At 35.5% G+C, this 21,404-nt stretch overlaps 1 protein-coding gene across 6 annotated transcripts in view; it reads left to right on the top strand.

Annotated features, from left to right (window-relative positions):
- CHN1 (chimerin 1) overlaps window positions 1-21,404 on the top strand; it is a 195,460-nt gene that overhangs the window by 64,906 nt on the left and 109,150 nt on the right. For all 6 annotated transcript variants that reach the window (XM_072751978.1, XM_072751977.1, XM_072751979.1 and 3 more), the window contains 2 exons: window positions 10,638-10,669; window positions 12,958-13,071. In XM_072751978.1, the coding sequence (XP_072608079.1) occupies window positions 10,638-10,669; window positions 12,958-13,071 (146 nt within the window). The remainder of the gene's footprint in view (window positions 1-10,637; window positions 10,670-12,957; window positions 13,072-21,404) is intronic.

Genomic DNA, 21,404 nt, shown 5'->3' with positions numbered 1-21,404 from the left:
GGTTGGATTCAAATAAATGTGTGTGTGTGCATGTGTGTGTGTGTAAAGAGATAAACACAGGTACAAATTATATAAGTATACAATATGTATATTTAAGTAGAGATATCAAAGAACTTTCATCTTTAGTTGATTCGTGCTAATATGGTATAAATCAAACTAGTTTGGTATTTGGGCATCCTTAAACATGGAGCCTTAATATGCATATGCTTTTTATTTTTTCTAGCAGTCCAATAGTGAGAATGTAGTTACGATTTTTAAATGCATAAACCAAATCTTTCTGTGACATATTTTTGGAGCTGGTGTTGTAGGGAGCTGGAAAGCATTCTTGAGGAAGCTTCTTAATATTATAACAACCACAGTTGTGTTTTACTAGGGTAAATGGGTAAAACAGACTGAGGCTGGACAGTATGCATCAAACAAGTTCAGTGCTGTTAGTGTAATGAGAAATATAGAGGAAGTTACATATGTTCTAATCTAGGCACAATACCGGTTAGATGTATATTTGTTATACGTTTGCTAGCACATGTTTTAAAAAGTCTCTCTCCAAATCTGATTATAGAAGTAGGATTGACTATAATCATTTCTTTACTGACTATCTCACTCCAGTAGATTATATTTGGCACCTGGCTGCCAATGACTTGTATGTAATAAAGACCCTAAATGTTTATTGAATGAATGAATGAATATTGTTGTGCAATATTTATTTTGCAACATAATGCTCTTGTATGGTTTACAAAAACGTATCTGTAGCTCTTAGGCTCCAGTCCTTTTTTGTGGCATGTGTGTATTCATGGAACCGTTATTCTCTGAGGGGCTTCTATCTGCTAAATCCTCAGGATTCAAGTCAAGTAAAGCAGGTCCCCTGTCCTCAAAGATCTTCCTGTCTAGGTGGAGGATGGGGCCGTGTATCCAGCATTACAGCTGATTTTGGTGGCAGTTCCCTTATTGTATGTGTGCAAGCGCAGAGTACTTGTGGGAGCATTGTGGATGCAACCACAGAGCCTGGGCAGGCATCACTAATAAAAACTTCTGTGTTCTAAGTGCAGACATTTGGAGTTTATCCTGATAGTTATGGGAAGATTTAGATTTAGGCATAGAAAGCACATTCTGTCTGTAATGTGGAAGATGGGCATTTTAGAGACAAAGATGGGGTTAAAAGGGATTACAGTAATCCTAGTGAAAAGTGATAAGGGCGTATCAAGTGTTTCTAGAGTAACAGAGAGGGTAGGAAATGGGAATACGTAAAGCAGTAGAATTCACAGGACTTTGGTGAGTAGATAGTCATGAGGTTGAATGAGAGAGAGAGAAGTCTCATAGATGTCGCTGAACCAGTCAGCTTCCTTCTCGTGATCTTCTCTGAAGTCAGACTTGCTTGACAAAACCACAACCCTGCTCCTGCCTACTTTGCATGTACTGTACTCCCAAGAGACTGAATATGGCTGGAGAAAAATGAAGTGCTCAACAGGCTTCACATTGAATTTATGAACCTCAACTTGATACTTACTGTTCCCTGGTAGGTATACTGTGCTTTCCCCTCAAACCTGTAATACCTTATTCCTCCCCTACTTCTCAGCTCATAATCTATATCCTACTTTATTCCTGATTGAAACAGTAGAGAACTCCCACGAATTTAGAATGCCACATCTACTCAGCCATTATCATTTGGATCCACTGTTCTGCATTCTTGCCTGTTATCATAGATGATGGGTAGCTCTCCACCACACCAGACCCCATTTCCTCTCATCTACTTAAGGACCTAATCCTAGAAATTACCTCTCTCCTTCATCATCAACAGTTTTTCTCTTTTTACATTAGGCCATGAACATTCCATTTTAATTATTTCACCCATCTTAAAAATTGTCTTGACCCTACTTTGTCCATCTGCTCTGCCCAATTCCTTAGTTCCCCTTTGTAGAAAACACTTGAAAGTACTGTCAATACTTGCTGTTTCCAATCCTGCTCCTCCTATTTTCTCTTAAACCCACTTTAGTCAGGCTGTTACCCACCACCACTCCATCAGAACTGTATAGCAAGGTCACCAATGACTTCCACCTTGCTCAGTCTAATGGTCTGTTCTTGTGCTTAACCTGTCAGCAGCATGAGGTGCAGAGGATGACTCTCAACTTGATACACTTTCCTCACTTCCTTTCTAAGACATTATCGACTTTTGGGTTTTCTCTTGCCTTCACAGTCACCTTTGCTGCTTCCTCTTCTCCCTGACCTGGATGTTCAGATGCTCCAGGACTCAGTGCTTGATCTTCATTTCTTTTCTGCTTGTATTTATTCCCTGATGTTGTTGCCAGTTTCAGGCTTTAATACAACTGACATTTCCAGTCCAGCCTCTTTCCCCAAGTTCCAGACCACGTTATCAGTTGCTTACTCTACATCCTTTCTCCCTTGATGTCATTTCAAATAACACATCCAGAACAGAACTGACATTTATCTTCCTCCCCAAACCTGCTTTTAGCAAAAAAGATTTCCACATGTTGGTTAATGGCAGTTCTTTCCAGTTGCCTAGATAAAAAACCATGTATCATCCTTGAGGGTTTTTTCTTTTTTTTCCTCTCACCATCCCATGATTAATTCATCAGGAAATCATACAGGGTCTATTTTCAGAATATGTGCACAATATGTTAAGAATCCTACCACTTCTTACTATTTCCATGGCTACCATTTGGGTATGAATTGTGGGAACTGCTAAGAGACCCACCAAAATCCATTCTTCCTTTCTTGAGAAACCTAGTTGGACTAAATTTCCCCATCTTCGTTTATATAGTTCTGTCCGTATGACAGTTTTCTCTTGTGGAATAGAAGTGAACTTAAGTGCAGGACCCATTAAAACTTCCCATTCTAATTTCCTCCATATTATGTTCCTTTCTGCTTGTATTTAGATAAAAACAGGGGACTTTCAAAAAGATGGTGTAGAGCTAAAAGAAAAGATGGAAGCTGTCTAGATGTAGAACAGTTGTCTTCCTGACCTGAATTACTTATCCAGGGATATTACACAAACAAAGAATAAACTTTTGTTGTGTCTAGTTAGTATGTATTTAAGTCATTTTGACATAGTAAATTATTCTGCCCCAAAGTACAGTCACCTCTCAATCGTGTAACTGAAATAGTTCTTACTGAACTTTCCCCTTTTGGTCTGTTCTCATCACAGAGTGTTCCCTTTAAAATTTCAGTCAGAGCTTGTCTCTTATCTACTCAGAACTGTGCATTGCTTCCAAGGCCCTACATGATCTCCTTATCATTTTATTTTTCTATGCTCATCTCCTACTGTCCTTTTCTCCCCCTGTCGTGCTTTGACCAAACCAGCTTTCTTGTTTTTCACATATGTTAGCTGTGCTCCTCTCTCCAAGCCCTTGCACCAACTCCTCTTTCTGGAATGTTCTTCTCTCTAATATCCAAATGGCTACTTCTTCATATGCTTCAAGTCTTGTCAAGTCTTCTCTTCTCAATGAGGCCCATCCTGACCACTGTATTTAAAATTATATTTTATCACACCCCCCAGCATTTACAAATCTTACTTATTCTACTTTGTTTTTATAACACTTTTCATTTTGTAATATAATATATAGTTTACTTATTATGTTTATTGTAATCTTCTCTTCCTTGAATATAAGCTCCATAGGATAGGATCTTGGTCTGGTTTGTTCTTCAGTATGTCCCAGGTTCCTTGAACATTCAGTGCTTGACACATAAGTAAAATGCTTAAATAAAGACTAAGTGACTTATTATTTCACTAATAAGTGAAAGAATGGGAGGTTTTATGTTTACTGTTTTATTTATTTTTTATTTTTAAAATCATTATTATTATTATTATTATTTGTTTACGCTGTTTTAGGGGACATACTTTGCTAGGTGGGAACACAAGAGTTTGTTTCAGAAGTGAGAGGAACGCACCATAATTGAAATTGTTAGCTTCACCACTGATTGCCACTATATGCTGACAGCCTATAGCTTAATTTTGATTCTATAAAAATAAAGATTATCATGCTCATAGATCTCTTAGATATTGTGACAGTCTGTTACCACTTACAATATACTTTGCAGCTGGAAAACATTTTTCAGTGAATGCGGAATAGTAATATTGAATTATTAAAACCAACTATTTTAAAATCATCCTATCACTCAAAAGCCTGTTTTCACCTTATTTTACTTTTGAAAAGCTCCCCACCATGGGCAGCCCTGGTGGCTCAGCGGTTTAGCGCTGCTTCAGCCCAGGGCCTAATCCTGGAGACCCGGGATTGAGTCCCATGTCAGGCTCCTTGTGTAGAACCTGCTTCTCCTCCCTCTGCCTGTGTCTCTGCCTCTCTCTCTCTCTGTGTCTCTCATGAATAAATAAAATATAAAAAAAAAAAAAAATGAAAAGCCCCCCCACCTTTTTGTCATCTTTTCCGATGACAAAGTTCTTTCCAGTTTAAAATTCATTGTTCAATAGGCACTTGGTTAGTAAGGTATGCTTTGATATCAAAATCTGTACCTTAAGGTAGAAGTATATTTATAAAATTGGGGATCACAAATACAATTCCAAATAGAATCCCTTTACCAGTTAACTGTTACATAAGCAGATTGGTGGTTTCCACCTCTTTACTCCTATAACCTAGAAGTGACTTGTATCCAAAGTAGGTAAATAGTGAATACAAATAATTTTTAAAAAATTTATCTGATACATTTTTTCATGTAGTCTACTGATAAAAAATATAATATCAGGAAACTGAACTGATTTTCAGCAAGTCACTAGTCATTAAAGAGCTTTTAAAAAAACCTCCATAAATATATATTCTTTACTGAATTTGTGAAATCTGGCAGTAAATAGAGAACTAACTGATAAGGTATGCTGAAGGTTAATGGTTTTCTTGGATAAGTCTAAAATACAGTGGGAAACAAGCTGTGTTCTTAGCACTTGTAACTTTGGTCTGAATATCATAAAAAATGTGACAGAATTGAGGAGGAAAGCAGGTACCTAGAAGTTTATTTTACTATTAATGGGGGATAAGAAGTTAAACAATCTTTGTAAGTTCCATAATATCTCTGATCTCATTTTTGTCACCTCTTCCCTACAAGTCATTTCCAGCTATGTAGCTCTTTGATGAGTACTTACTCTTCCACTATGTTGGCTCTGCTCTTTTTTTTTTTTAATTTTTGTAAGTATAATTTTTTTGTCTTGTTGAGGCTTAACTATTATCCACGTTGATATTTTCTATGGTGTAAAATGCAGTGAGAAAAAAACCCAGTATTTAGAAAATGTAGTGAAATAATTTGTACTTCACTGGCAAACTGCATTGTCTACATGTAGCACATCCTTCTGGGTTATTCAATTCCCATCTCCCATTATCTTTGAGTGGTTGTAAAACTCCTCCTCCTCTCTCTTCTTTCTTTTCTCCCTTTCCTCCTCCCTGACTTTAATATGGGAAACTAAAATAGATCCAAAGCTAGAGTTGACTTACTAGTTTTTAATTCAGAACCTACTACTGTATGAAGCAAATACCAAATGTACACTTTTCTCCCTTTCCCCCCTTCCATGCCTCCAAACTGAGGCATTTTGAAAAACCGTGCAAAACAATATCTTGATACTTGGAAAATTGTGCTTTTATGTGTAGCCTTTATATACATACTCTAGAAATACGTATTATTTCTTAAAATTTCATGTATGTATATCCTAACTTTTATAAGCATCGTAAAGACTTCCAGGCTAGGTTTAAATACTTGCCTCCAAGTACTTACTGCTGTTACAATGGGAACGAGGAGGAGATAATGATTTCCTGTGATGTCTGAGTAGGTTAATAGCCTTGTTATAAAAGAGCAGTACTAAACATTTTAGAAATTTTCTCAATGTTCTGCTTCATTGTTCAAGTGGTATTGCCTCCAGAAATATATATTCTTTAAATCTGAATTTATTTATTTATTTATTTATTTATTTTGTTAAAGCTTTTTTAAAAATTTTTTTATTTATTTATGATAGTCACACAGAGAGAGAGAGGCAGAGACATAGGCAGAGGGAGAAGCAGGCTCCATGCACCGGGAGCCCAACGTGGGACTCGATCCCGGGTCTCCAGGATCACGCCCTGGGCCAAAGGCAGGCGCTAAACTGCTACGCCACCCAGGGATCCCTAAATCTGAATTTAAATTGGAAAAATTTGGTGGGGGGATACAACTGTTCTAAACTATAGCCATGGGACAGAAGAAAAAAAAATAATCTGAGAAAAAAAATAATCTATAACATAGTGTGGGAGGAGGGAAGGGAATTAACATTTATAACATTTATAATACTTTTATTGTTTATTCCTCCTGTTTTCAGATTTCCTTTGGAGAGCAAGAAACATATATATTAAACAAGATCTTGTTTGTATAGACAATAAGATAATATTTGAAAGCGTGTAGTTGCTGAATTTGATTAAACTATTTTATATATGAAGAAAATAGTTCATAACACTGTTAAAAAAACAGTAAATGAAAAAATAATTCATTAGTCACAAAACTACAGTAAATGTTAATTTAACAAATACCATTGATACTTAAAATATTGTAAAATGATATCTACTACTTAGCTCTTGTATATACTGTGCACTTTATGTCATATTCAGTAATGGTAGATTAATTTACAGTTTTCTTTCTCTGGTGGCATGATCTACATCATAGCAACCAAGCTACAGCACCTTTTATTTCTAGTTGGGATCTGTTTTGTTTTTCCTCATTTCCCATTTTTCCTACCCATGATATGGTATATTAACTAGTAAACATAGAAAATTAGAGAAAGCAAAGCATATAATTCAACATAGGTGCTAATTTAAGATCCTTTTTCACTTAGTCACATTGACTTCAGCTACTTTTAATCTGTAAAGTCGACTATTATTGTGAACTTTATTTTTATTTTTTGAAACTTAGAAACAAGCATACAAATATTTGTATAAACATAAATATATTTTTATTATTGCATATAACATTTAAATTCCCAGTTGGATGTATTTGCAAGTAGATTAATTGGGATCATTAATAATCATTATTTATATTACTAACCCTTTTTTATTTGATTATCAGAATAATGCTATCATATCCGTGAATTTGAAAAGATTATTCTAGATCACAACTTAAGTAATGACATCTTACACATCAGCAAAAATCTAAATGCTGTTGTAAAGAAGGAAAACCTCTTCTCTCCTCTTAGGTTCAGTGTCTGGGGCCTACACATTGAACTGACAGAAGAGAGATTAATTGTGGAAGAGGTTTATTTCCTCTGCACACAGGAGAAGAGGGGCTCATAGCTGATAAATGAAAACCCCAAATGGCAATTTCAACTGGTGGCTTATATACCACTTTAACAAAGGGTGATAAGGTGTGGTGAAGAGACCAGGCAAAGCAAAAGGGGTTTGGGCCTCAGAGGGGTTAGGATGAGTTGTGGAATGGTGATTAGGAACTGTTTAGTAAGTAAGGGTATTTTGGTAAGGTTTCTTATGCAGACTCCAGTCATCTCAGTGGATAAGAGTTGTCCCTGGAATCATTGTGTTCTTCTCTCCCTGTTATGGGAGGGGGCACCTTTACAAAGGGAAATTTATGTCCTACTTTGAGGTGAAAGGGGGAGGGCCATTGTTCTTTCTTTATTTGTGGTTTCTTAATTGCCTTCAGCTCAAAATAATCCTTATGCTGAAGTGGCATATTCTGATATCCTTCACTATATAGATAGAAGAGAAAAAAAAGTCAGTTTAAACTTGTTTTATTTGATACTTCCATTATAGAAAAGCAGAAAATAGGCGATTGTTTTGTCAATTTATTTTGGACTTACTGCTTATTTTGACAGTATTGTATTAATCATCCAATGTTTACCTAATTTCCTTTTTTTAATTTTTAATTTTTTTAATTTAAAAAAATTTAAATTTTCCTAATTTCCTTTAGTTCAAAATTCTCTGGGCAAAGCAAAGTAATTATTCAACAGTGTAAGACCTAATCAATTGTTTTATGAAGATGAGTAGTTAGGTAATCAGTGGAAGCATTTTTGTGTACCTAATGTAGGAATATCAGATAATCAGTATTTGTCTTGGGTTGTAACACCATTGGACTGCTACACCATTTAAGGCCACCAGTACCTCAGCTACACCACTTCTTTGTACTGTCCAGAATGTCCATCATTGAATACAGTGTATTCAAGAACTTTCCTTTCTTTTTACTTCATTCCCATAGGCCTGATAAGCTTCTTTTACCTTCAGCCACCTGCAAAGATGTTAAGATTTGAGGGACCCTATTGAGGGAATATATCTTAATATGTCCAAGACTCTAAAATTACACAAAAATTAATCTTGATTTCTATTTTTAAAGGTGTTATCAGATAATATTAGCAATGCATAAATGCATTCTTTACTAAAAATTATGTTACAGATAATACTAAAGTCTTTCTTTTGCCTTCCCAATGGGCCCATCAGTTCAGTTCTCCCCAACCTTCCTGGAAGGAAACCATTTGAATTTGGTATATATTTTTCCAGATATCTCTCAATTTTGTAAATGTATATTAAAGTATAGTGTACTTGGGCTTTTCCTAAATGGTGCCATACTGTATAATTACTCCATGACTTACATTTATATTCAATGGTTTGTCTTGGTGACTTCTTCATGTTACTCCCTGTAGATCCACATCATTCTTCCAAACTGCATTTACTATAAATCAGCTTACTAATTCCCCTCTTGGTGTATATTACTGTAAATATATTTATTTTCATTTTAAAATTCTTTATTAAAATATTTTTAATCTGTTAAGTCTATTTTTATATCTTAAATTATTGAAACATAAATGACATACCATGCTGCATTAGTTTCAGGTATACAACATATTAATTCAAGTTTATAGATTACTCAGTGCTCACCACAACCAGTGTAGTCATCATCTGTCACCGTACAATGTTATTACAACATTATTGACTATATTCCCTATGCTGTACTTTCTATCTCCATCATTTATTTATTTTATAACTGGAAATTTGCACCTCTTAATCCTCTTTATTTCACCTGTCACCTCCCTCTTGCTCCCCTCTGGTGACCATGATTTTGTTCTCTGTATTTAAGAGTCTGTTCATTTTGTTTTTTTAAGATTCCACTTAAAAGTGAAATCATATGGTATTTATCTTTCTGTGTTCAACTTATTTCATTTTGCATAATATCTTCATGTTATTGCAAATGGCAAAATCTCATTCATTTTTATGGCTGTGTAATCATTGTGTGTGTGTGTGTGTGTGTGTGTGTGTGTACTACATTGTCTTTATCCATTCATCCATCACTGGACACTTGGGCTGCTTCCATAATTTGGTTATTGTAAATAACACTACAGTAAACATAGGGGTGCATATATCTTTTCATTGGGTAAATATCTGGTAGTGAATTATTGAATCTTATGATATATCTATTTTTAATTTTTTTTAAAGTAAGCTCTACACCTAATGTGGGACTTGAACTCATGACTCTAAGATCAAATGTCATACCCTCTACTGACTGGGCCAGCCAAGGTGCCCCTCTTTTTAAAATTTTTTAGGAACCTCCATACTGTTTTCCACAGCGGCTGCACCAGTTTGCGTTACCATGAACAGTGCATGAGGGTTCCTTTTTCTCCACATCCTCACCAAAACTTGTTTCTTGTGTTTCTTAGTCTATCCATCCTGACGGGTGTAAGGTGATAAATCTTATTGTGGTTCTGGTTTGCATTTCCCTGATAATTAGTGATGTCAGGCATCTTTTTATGTGTCTGTTTGTTATCTGTATATCTTCTTGGAAAAAGACATTCAGGACATCAGAACCCAGTTGAAATGTCACCTTCTCGGGGAGGCCTTTCCTGCCCACCCAATTTAAATACCTCATTAGCCCTCCCTTTCACATTATACGGACTTATTTTTTATTATAGCACTTATTACTACTTTCTATTTTACTGTTTGTTTTCTCGAAACTTCTTGTATGTCTCTAAGTTTCAAAAAGTAATGACAGTTTTTGTCTTATTACAGTAATATGTCCTCTTCTGGGTAGGACAGCACCTATCACACAATGAGCATACAGTAAATGTTTCTTGAATGTATGGGCCAGATACTCCCTTTCACTTTACTCCAGTACAAATTCTTTAGAATCCTTTCTGTGGAGTCTTTCTTTAGCCACAGCCAGCATACCTGCCATGCACTGCTGCGGGGAGGAGAGGGATAAAGTCTGGTGAAGGAAGAGCTGATGGAAGGAGAAAAGGGCAAGATTATATTGAGGTGTGAACAGAATGGAAAAGATGGAGTAACAGGAGAGAGAGGAAGGGAGAAAAAGCTACAATCTGTTCTGACACAATTGTGGCATTAAGTTTTATTTTACTTTTTTTGGATAAAATGATGTAAATATTTTTCAGATTCATAAAATCCTAGAAATGAAAGGTTAGATTTAATCCAACTCTTTTTACATACATAGCCCTTTTTAGATGAGAAATAGACCTGAGAGATGAAATGACAAGTCCGAATGGCACAGTTAACCTGCTGATAGAACTGGGACTCCAGTCTCTGATATTTTGAATCTTATTCTAATTCCTTTTCTTAATGTATGTTTTAATTTACCACATATACAAAATGTTGATTTAGGTTCTGAACATTTGCATCTTCACAAATATCTTTCTTTTCCTTCCCAAATAGGTGGAAAACAGACCAAAGTACTATGGAAGAGAGTAAGTATGGATTATGAGAAAACATTTTATAGATTGGAATATTTAAGAGAGACAGGTAAATGGATGCTTGTAGTAAAAATAAAAGCAAGATGGGAAAAAAAAGCAAGATGAAGGAAGTATTCAAGTTTGAATGAGTTAAGTTATTTTCTGTTTACAAATTATTCTAACTGGTGAAAATACGAAAAGTAAAGAGAATAGTGTAGAGAAGCAAATAACATGGAAAAATGTGTATATGGAATTATAAAATAAAGATGCAATTCATATAAATAATTAATCCTTGATGTGTATGAAGGAAAATGTATATATTTGTGTGTATATGTATTAAGCATGTCAATGTATATTTATGTAGGTACATACAGTGAGGGTAGGGTGGTTTATTGTATATTTATACTTTTATTTTCCAGATTTTCTATAAGTAAATTTATGCTATGCAGAAGTAACTAGTGTTAACAATCCAAAGTATTACCTTCTGAGGATCTATTTTCCTAATGGTCTTACAAAATTGAGATATTATAGATTTAATTTTATAGCCTGATTTTTCCACTTAATGAACATTTTTCTATTTTATGAAAAATGTTGTAGTAATTTTTTAAATGCTTAATTTTTCTGATTATAACGAAAAGAAATACAGCCCTTTGGAACAAAGAATAAAAATCACCTATAACCCAATCATTCCTCGAATAAGCCTTTTTCAAGACTTAAGATTATATCAGATAAACAATGACGTGTGTAGCAAGTATTTTAAATTTTTAAAAATTCTGTTTAAGTTTTCATAACTTTTGTGAATAGAACATAGAACATAGGCACTTATGAGTTGGGGAGAGCCACTGATGGTACTTATGGTTGTAATTTAGTCACTGCTGCTTTTGGCACTTAGTTTGCTTCTAAACTATATTATAAAATGATATTATCAGAAACATCTTAGTGCATAAAGTTTTTTCTGGGGTGGAAATTTCGGTTCAAATGGTATGAAGAGTTTTACAGATCTTTAAATAGCTTTGTCAGGTTCTGTTCCAAAGTCTGTATCCTTCATTGTGATTTTCTTTTAAAATAATTGAGTTTTTAAAAACAAATAAATATTAAATTTTACCAACTTTATTAACTGATGTCATGTAAACTTAAAACAATATGCCAATATGCTAATCTATGGTATGTGTTACTACCAGGCATAGGTTACCAGTAGTCTTCCTGCCTCTGGCAGAGTCTGATGGATCTGGTTCTGAATGATTGAGAGATATATGAAGATAAGAAATTCCCAGGGTCCACTTTTAAACCTAGCTGCTCTGATTATCATGAATTGAACATATGTACCATGAACTGTTTTAAGACCAAAATTGAGAAAGACTGAACCATTTCCATTATAAAAACTCCAAAAATTTGCCACTTGTCCACTAGTAAAGTCCCTACATTTTCAAGGTGCCATTTCATTCCAAAATCAAGTGACTGTTGTATTTTTCATACTAGTGAAAACCACACGGTATCACTTGAGCAGTCCCTCAATTCAGTTATTCTTGAATTACTGAAAGGACATAATATATGTGTAAGTTCTTTGTAAATTTTAATTTTAAATCACCATACAAATATATAAGATTTTTTTCCTTTTAATAGTAATCATTAGTCACCACTGACATTTTTTTTCAGTGTTTTATGTCAGAATGCTGTAGATGAATCTACTGTCTTTGTGTAAAGACTGTGTTATTTATGTTTTTTCTTCTTCCTGCTTTTTTCCCTGTTAATCAAAAATAGGATTTTAGCAGGGAGTGAAAGCAAGTATTACTGTTGTTTGCTTTTGGCCTGAGTATCCAGTGATGCAGATTATGCACATTATTGGGCAATCATGCCAATTAAGGGCAACCCAGGGTCCTGGGAAATTGCCAACTTAGACTGTGAGCCAGAATTCTGGAGCAGTGCCACTAGTGTGCAGGAAGGAAATGGGACACATTGCTGGATATTTGTTAGTATGTCCATATGGTCAGACAGCTACATGAGAAGGGAACGTCCTCTCGAGAGAGAGGTGGTTGATCTTCCCTTAGATGGATGTGAATTTTGATTTCAAAATTGTTAAATGAATTGGAGAGCTACTTTGGTATGGTTCTTGTTACCACAGGGAAGCTGGCCAGGGGCCAGGCCCAGAGAAACACAAGCAGAGTTAAACTCAACTGCTCCCCTTCGACTATATGGCAGTACTTTGTCTAGAAAATAACAGGAGAGCATGGAGGGGTTTATTTTATTTTGCTTTACTAAAAAAGGTAGAAAGCATTCAGTTTCTGAATTGACTTTTTTCTTAGATTTCACGGCATGATCTCCCGAGAAGAAGCAGACCAGCTCTTGAGTGTGGCAGAGGGGAGTTACCTTATTCGTGAGAGCCAGCGTCAGCCGGGAACCTACACTTTGGCTTTAAGGTTGGTCATGGACCTGTAATTATAACTGTGCTTCATTTAAAACCCTCTTAATAGAGGGCTTTAAATTTTAAAAGCATCCAGCATGTAATTGAATTGGTTCTTGTTTTCTTGGGACCTAATTACCATTTTAATAGCTTTGAGACCCTTAAAAAATTCCTCATGAATGGTAGCACTCAGTAATTAAGAATTGAAAAACTTTTAAAGCATTTTTATTGTAGCTGCTTTCTTCTATTTCATCTTACCCTTTCTGTCCCATCTGTCCTGCTGTGTCAATTCCCATCGATTTCTTGAATAAGGAAAGGAACTGAGAGAAAAGATCTTTGTACCTCATAAAATTAAAGCCAATATCATTTCTCTTACGTTGGCTTTTGGTTGAAGCAGCTTTTCTTGGGAGTTCTTGGCTCTTTCCTCTCAACTGAACTTTGCCTAGTATTTTGGCTCTTCTTAGCTTATAGTATAGTGCACAGAAACAGATATTTCCATGCCCTGCAGTAATAACAGAACAGTAATACAATAGCATGCTTACCCACTGGGCTTACTTCCTGCCAGGCCTTGGACCTCATTTAATCTTCTCAGCAACTCTAGGATGTGTGTACTGTTACTATCCTCACTTCACAGAGAAGGGAACCGAGGATGTAGAAGTGGAGTAACTTGGCCAGGGGGATACGTTTAGGAATTTGGGTAGCTGATATTTGAAGCCAGCTAATCTGGCTTCAGAGTCTAGGCTCTTAGTCACTCTCCATTGCTGCCTCTCCAAAGGCTTGGAATAATTATCCATTGTCTTTGTGCGTTCATTCATCCATTCTTTGGAAAAGACTTAAAAGTAGAGACTTCCTCAGAAGGGGGTCAGAGACATGGCAATTATTTGGGTAGCCACAATGAGAGAACAGGGAAGATGATGTTGTTGTTCTAATATGACCATGTTGAACTCCTTCTCTGATCACTCATGCCTGTTTGAGTTAGCAGGGACTGCTCTTAATCCCATCCACGAGACTTAATCTTTCTGTCAAAAATCTAGTATTGTTTTCTACCAAATTCTGAATCAGTTGTGCACTTGGAGAATAAAGCTTGTTTGCAGGTGCAGAAATTTGATTTTAATGGCAGATTATAAAATGTGAATCTTCCTTCAATTATTTAATTATGTTGTTTTTTGGTTTAAATTATGGTATATGGGGAAAAATTCTGGGCTGGAAATTCAAATACTTATTCATTTTACCACCAAATGAACTAAAGACCGATTCAGGTAAATCACAGAATTCCCTGAAGTCAGTTTTTTCTTCTTTTTATGGCAAGCATTCTGTAATTCTAAGATTCCATAACACTCCATTTCCCAATAGTCTGACTGTGTGTCTGGGGTAAGCGAGTGTACACATGAAGACATATGGACCAGAATAACGAAGAAGGACGTAGGATGAGGGAAATATAGATAGATATCTGCACAACACTGTCCTTTCCTTTTATTGCTATCTGCCCTAAATCGCTCCAAGGTCACATAGGGAGTTACAGAACTGAACTGGAGCTCAGTGTTGCCTCATTGCAAAGTTCAGGTACTTCATTATATCATATTGCCACTCACCGTCTAGCGTGGCTGTCCCTTACTTTTCACTGAAGGACATCAGTGAACATCCTAGGGCCAGGGGTTTAGTGTAGAGAAAAGTGGCACCTCAAGCTCCAAGGCTCTTCCTCCTTCCTACCTGTAGGAACTGTAGGAATACAGTAACTGTGTTTTTATAATATAATACAATATAATATAATCCTGTAATTTTATAATTACTTCCATCCAGTTGAGCCTAGGAAATCTGAGATAGAAATTGGAGAATAGATGAGCATGAGATGGATGGGAATGTTTTTAGTTCTTATATCTGGAGGAAACATACAGCCTTTCTTTTGTTATTGAAAATAACCATAAAACTATACATAGAAAAGAAATAGTAATGAGTAAAAGGGTCTGTAGTTGGAGTAGGGAATTTGTGAATATACACTGTAATTTACATGCTGAAATATGATCTTCCTGGATTTGAACTAGATGTTTAGCAGGAAAGTGTTAAGGAGAATATGAAAATAAGTTGTATTGATATATTGGATATTCCCCATTTGGACTGATGATTCTTCCAAGTCACATCAGTTTATTTTGTTTTCAACATTATGCATGATCTGTTTAGGGGAGGCAGTTTCATAATTTATAAACATCAATGTTCATTATGCATTTATTGTGTTAGCCATCAGCCCTAAAGTTAGCAACAACTGGGGCACCTGGGTGGCTCAGTGGTTAAGCGTCTGTCTTTGGCTCAAGTCATGATCCTGGGGTCCTGGGATCAAGTCCCACATCAGGCTCCTCATGGGGGTCCTGTTTCTCCCTCTGCCTATGTCTCTGCCTCTCTGTGTCGCTCATGAATAAATAAATAAAATCTTAAAAACAAGTCCTTGAATTCAAGTTGCTGCATTGGTACCTTAACTTTGTTGTGTCCAAAACTGAACTTGTCCATTTTCCTCCTAAGTACGCTGTAACATCTGTATTCCCTTTATTAGCTGGTGACACTATTATTTAGTCAGTCCACAAGACTGAAACCAAGACCTCACTTTTCTTTTTTTTCTTAGCTATATTAAGATGTTTGTGGGCCCTGGTAGTACTGCATTTAGAAGCCTTCATCTCACATTGTCTTAGACACCATATCCCATATCAAACATTTTTTTGGTGTTTATAAGTTTTTTAAAAAATACATAAGTTGCTTTTAAAATTAACTTTAGTTTTGAGTTTTCCTTTTGTATTTGGGGCGCACCTTTTCTTCTCTTTATATTCCATACTTTCTCATAGAATGGAAAGCCCATGGTACTGTGCCTATATTATCTCACGGTTAAGAGGACTTTGTCTTCTTGCTCATATCACACAGCCAAACCCAACAGCCTTTTATTTTTTCAGGATTTCTCAATTTTACCCTTCTTTTTGATTTCAAGACTAGTTCAGTAATTGCTTGGAAATCTCACTCTACCCAGCCTTGTACCCTCAAATGTATCTTACACAGTATCATTAATGACCAATCTTAAAATCAGATGCAGTGATCAGCAAAGTTGTGGTGTTGAGTGGGGCACAAGGTTTCAAAGATCATACCTCCCTCTATCATTGGCATCTCCCCAGTACTTGTGGGGCCTAATCCTTCAATGATGATCTTTATATATAATGTGAGGGTTTATGTAGGGGGGTATGTGTTGTATGTGTGCTGTCATGGTACCAATTTTCTGTAATCAGAAAAGAGATTCTCGTTGTACAGCTTGGGAGGTTGTCTGTATGTAATGTCTTACTTTTCTCTTGTGCAGCGTCTTCTCCTGTACCAGATCTCAGCCTGAATTTCAGGTCATGTTTTTCTGGCTTTTCTGCCTTTGCTCATGTTGACCACTTGGTTCAAGAAAAATGATTGTTGATCAGTGAAAGTTTTTTATACAATGGAAGCATATAGACAGGCATTCACATGGTTGGAATGTGTAGTTGAAGACAGAGTGCTAGCCCAAGCACTGGATTATATGTCACAAAGCATGAAGTATTTCAGTGACTTTGGGATTTTCTGTGTATTGATTTTGACAACATTTGGATTAGTTACAGTTGGATATATTGCAAATATCAAATAAAAAACCTAAGATAATTTAAGGAATTTGGTTTTGAAAACATTTTTTTATGATTTTCATAGTTTAGAACTAATTCTTTAAAAATATTTAAATGTCATTATATAATTTTTCTCACTAGAAGAAAAAATTAGGTTCAGTGTTATACATACAGAATGACAAGTGAAGAGAGATAGGACTAGTGCATGTTTTGTATTGTCCTTTTTGTTAAATGTTAAGAATATTTCATATTTTGTGTTACTTAGGTGCAAATTTTCATTTTTTTAAAATTCTAATTCTCTGATTAAATTCTCCATCTTTTCCTGTATTTTCTTAAACAATGACCTATCAAAACTGTTGTTTACTGCAAATAACTGATAGAGTTAAACAAACAGTGCACCATGAATTCTTGGAAATAGTGAAATAAGAAGATGTAAAGATCAGTGAAGAGCTAATATAAGTGATCATATGAAATGATCTTTTAAATATTCAGTATCTATTTTCTCTTGCCACTCCTATACCTGATAAGGTCTAAACAATTTCTGTATGTAGATCTAATGACAACACATTCAAAACTGGCTTTTTCACTATATTTACCTAAGATTTTCATATTTTTATGGAATTAATGTGAATGCAAAAAGGCCTTTACTATCTCAATAAATTTATAAATAACATTGTGATCCTCAATAGCTGTTTACCTTTCCTGCCTTAGCTTAAGTGTGCTAATGGGTGAATCACATAGCTTGCCTCTAGGATCTCACTGTTATTCTTCCTAAGCCATTCATTTAACGTAGGGCTAACTTGCTTGGATTCCATCCAAGAATTTTCTTGGAAATATTAAAATGCCTCTTTATATCAATGTTGCACATTTACTATGATATCAGGACTAAAGTTATGCATTACTTTGATTTATTATACTCTTTCATAACATTGGTTCTCTTGGATATACAAATATCCCTTTTTCTCAGTGGCCTGATCTGCTAAATTTATTCATTTTTACTGGCAAGAAAAATGTAATCTTAAGTATGTATTTTACTAAAACTAGAAAAGAAAGCTGGAAGAAGAAACATTTTTTAAAAGATTGAAAAAAATAAAAATAAATAAAAGTTTGATTGATTTGAGAGAGAGAGTGAGCGCAAGCGCACACGCCTGCATGAGCAAGCAGGGGGAGGGCCAGAGGGAGAATCCCAAGCAGATTCCTTGCTGAGTATGGAGGGCCACACTGGGCTTGATCTGAGATCAGGATCCTAGCTGAAACCAAGAGTCGGATGCTTAACTGACTGCACCACCTAGGTACCCTTGGAAGAACATTTAATGACCTAAACAGGAAAACTTCTGATTAACATACAGGTTGGAAGAGAAGAAGGTCAGAGGAAATAAGAAATTGAGATTTTAAAACATCTGTCACAAAATATAATTGCAATTACTGCTCTCACTGTTGGAACTTTGAAAATAGTTGTAGTAACTTAGAGCCTGACAAACATGAGTTCTAGTTCCCTGACCTTATTATATATATTTACCTCTCTGAGCTTTAGTTTACTATATGTAGAGTGGGGATTATAATCCCATTAGTTTGCAAAAGAGAACTTTTAAAAATCTGTAATTAGCACCATTTTAAGAATCAAATTCTCTATCAATTGAGACTTGCTCAGGTCCAAGTATTATCTGATTATCTGACATTCAAAATAAGCAAACTCTATTGCCTCAAACAATAAATTACTTAAGGAAATACCTCACATAATGAGAAATCCGGAAATGCAATAACATGGATGATCAGTACTCTATTGATGTTATCAAGGACTTGTTATCTTATTTCTATTCATGGCCACTCACAGCATCAGCTCCAGTCTAAGCCTGGCTTTTCTTATAGTCAAAAAGTGGCTGCCAGGGGCGATCAGAGTTGTATGCTTCCTTGTTTATGCCTAGCCACAGAGTACAGCAGAACCCCTCCCTTCTCATGCAGTAGGCATCCTTCCCTTCAAATTGACCAGGCCTTCTCAGGACTCCTTTTCCCACCCCTGAGCCAGTTGAAAAATCTGCAGGGAAATGCATGTGCTGATGCTTGCCTAACCGGCACATGCTTCTAGAGCTGGGAGATGGGCTCAGTTTCTTTTGGAAGATAAGGCTTGAGAGGAAGTCTGGATGACCAGACAAAATCTGGTTTTCTTTTCATGTTTTAAAGAAGGAAGGAAGGAAGGAAGGAAGGAAGGAAGGAAGGAAGGAAGAGAAAGAAAGAAAGAAAGAAAGAAAGAAAGAAAGAAAGAAAGAAAGAGAAAGAAAGAAAAAGAAAGAGAAGGAAGGAAAGAAAGAAAAGAAAGAGAGAGAAAGAAAGAAAGAAAGAAAAAAAGAAAGAAAAGAGAGAAAGAAAGAAAGAAAGAAAGAAAGAAAAAAAGAAAGAAAAGGAAGAAAGAAGGAAGGAAGTAGGTTGAATGAGGAGAGAAGATGGATAGCAGTTACATACTATAAATAACATCATGGGTAGTCATCAAAGTAGTTTCCTTGTTCTACAGTGAGGATCCATCTCTGCCATAATTCTTCAAATCTTTTAGTCCTGATCAATCTCTTATTAAAGTGGTATATCCAATTTTTAGCTTTGGTAAATAGTAAGAAAATCTGGTATTAGCTCCAAAGAAAGTTTTACATGAGGTGAGACACCAGAGTTTTGTAAATTCTGGGTTTTGATGTTCTTTTGCCTATAATGTTTTTCAAAACTTGATTTAAAATATTTTCCAAACTGACTTTAAAATAATTCAGTATTTTTTAAAAGATTTTTTAATTTATGTATTCATGAGAGACACAGAGCGAGAGAGAGGTAGAGACACAGGCAGAGGAAGAAGCAGGCTCTATGGTGGGACCCCGATGTGGGACTCGATCCCGGGTCTCCAGGATCACAACCCAGGCTGAAGGCGGTGCTAAACCACTGAGCCACCCAGGCTCCCTAATTCAGTATTTTAAAGGTGATTGGGAAACCTGATTATGTTAATAATTTTAGCACAGTGAAACCCATTGTACGTTGACTAATATATACCTTAAAATATTCCTGGTGTGTCATAAATATGTCAAGGCCTTTTGTTTGGAGACAGGAGCTTGGTTTTCACTGTTAAATTGGGTAATTAAAATAATCCCTCAGTCAACTGCCTCATCAAAAATAGTAGCATTTATTGAGCTTCTGTATCCTGTTGGTATTATCTACATGGGTCAAGAAAGACGACGTTTAAAGGTAGACTAGAGGTTTGCCAGGTTTGGCTCTTAAAGGTAGACTAGAGGTTTGCCAGGTAGAAGAATAGGATGTGATGAAAAACAAGCATTTAGGTAAGAAACAGCCAAGAAGGGAATATATAGAACAGCATGGAACATTTGGTGTATGGCAGGCTGCTGGGGTTTGGGGGTGCAGGAAGTTTTAGCAGTAAGTGTGCCAGGGAAGCCTGGTATTTCATCCTTAAGAATTTGGATTTTATCTGTAGAAAATGGGAGTCACTGAAGACTTTTAATAGAAGGTGATGGTTATGTTTGTAATTTGGAAGGATCATTGTGGGAAAGCAGTAAGAATAATTAGTGGAAAGGATAGTGGGAGCTAAGTTTTACCAGCATTATTTAGGTAATTAATTTGGCTACAGAAAAATAATGTTTAAAAGGGTTTCTAGATATCTTAATGGATTTTGAAGGGCTCCTGTTGAGGAGAAATGTTAGCTACAGATTTGGCAACACCAAAGACATTTCTTTTGAGTCTGACTCATTTTAGCTTCTCTAAATTGGAAGAAGAGCAAGATGACGTATGTGCAAGAGTCTTGATAATCCCTAAATTCTGTATCTGGATATTCCAGAGAATGCTTTATACCCACATTGTTTGGCACTTTCCTGTTAGTTTTGAGCTGACCACTAAGATAAGAGTTTTTGGAAAATTTTAGATAATGAAGAACAAACGAGAATTTAAAAACTGAGAAAGCATATTGTTAATATGTTTGAACATATTTATTATATATTTTATTGGGGCACCTGGCTGACTTAATTCAAAGAGCATGCAGCTCTTGATCTTGGGGTCATGAGTTTGAGCCCCATGTTGGGTATAGAGATTACTTAAATAAATTTTTTAATTAAAAAATATGTATATCTTATTTCTTATTCAATAAATTTTGAAATATGTATTGGTCTATGACAGTCTGAAAAATAAAATTCATTATATAGGACAGTGTATGGTATTATGCTACTTAGGTAAAATTATGTATCTGTTTGGTGTGTGTATATATATATGTAGAGAGAAGTCTAAAAGAATCTGAGTTGCCTGATATTTCTTTACAATGCATGTGTATCATTTTTATAGTCACACACAAAAAATACAATAGTGTGATTTTTATTTTGGGAAGAATCAAAGATGCTACTTGCAACCTTGGGTCAAAATGGAAGGTAATAAAAAAATGGAAGATAATAACTCCCAAATCTCTGAAGATTTAATTCTAAATGCAACGTATCAATTTATTTTAATAGTTGATTAGGAGAAGAATTGGTCAGTGTTGGGAGCAATAGAACGGAAGTCACAGAAGACAGTGTTCTAGAGTCCAGGGTCTATGGAACAGGGGAATCTTGGCCAACATTTGGTAGCACTATCTCTAGTATAGAGGTGAATTTGAGGAACCACGTGAGTGTCCCACTATTAAATATAATCAGTTCTTTCCAACTTTGGTTGTCAGAGTCTGTGAGTATTGTTTAAAGACTCTACTGCATTTCCCAAACTCAAG

This window comes from Vulpes vulpes, chromosome 3 (genome assembly GCF_048418805.1).
Source record: "Vulpes vulpes isolate BD-2025 chromosome 3, VulVul3, whole genome shotgun sequence".
NCBI classification, from domain to species: Eukaryota; Metazoa; Chordata; class Mammalia; order Carnivora; family Canidae; genus Vulpes; species Vulpes vulpes.
The sequence above is the reverse complement of the archived record's forward strand: the minus strand, read 5'-3'. Positions and strand labels throughout refer to the sequence as shown.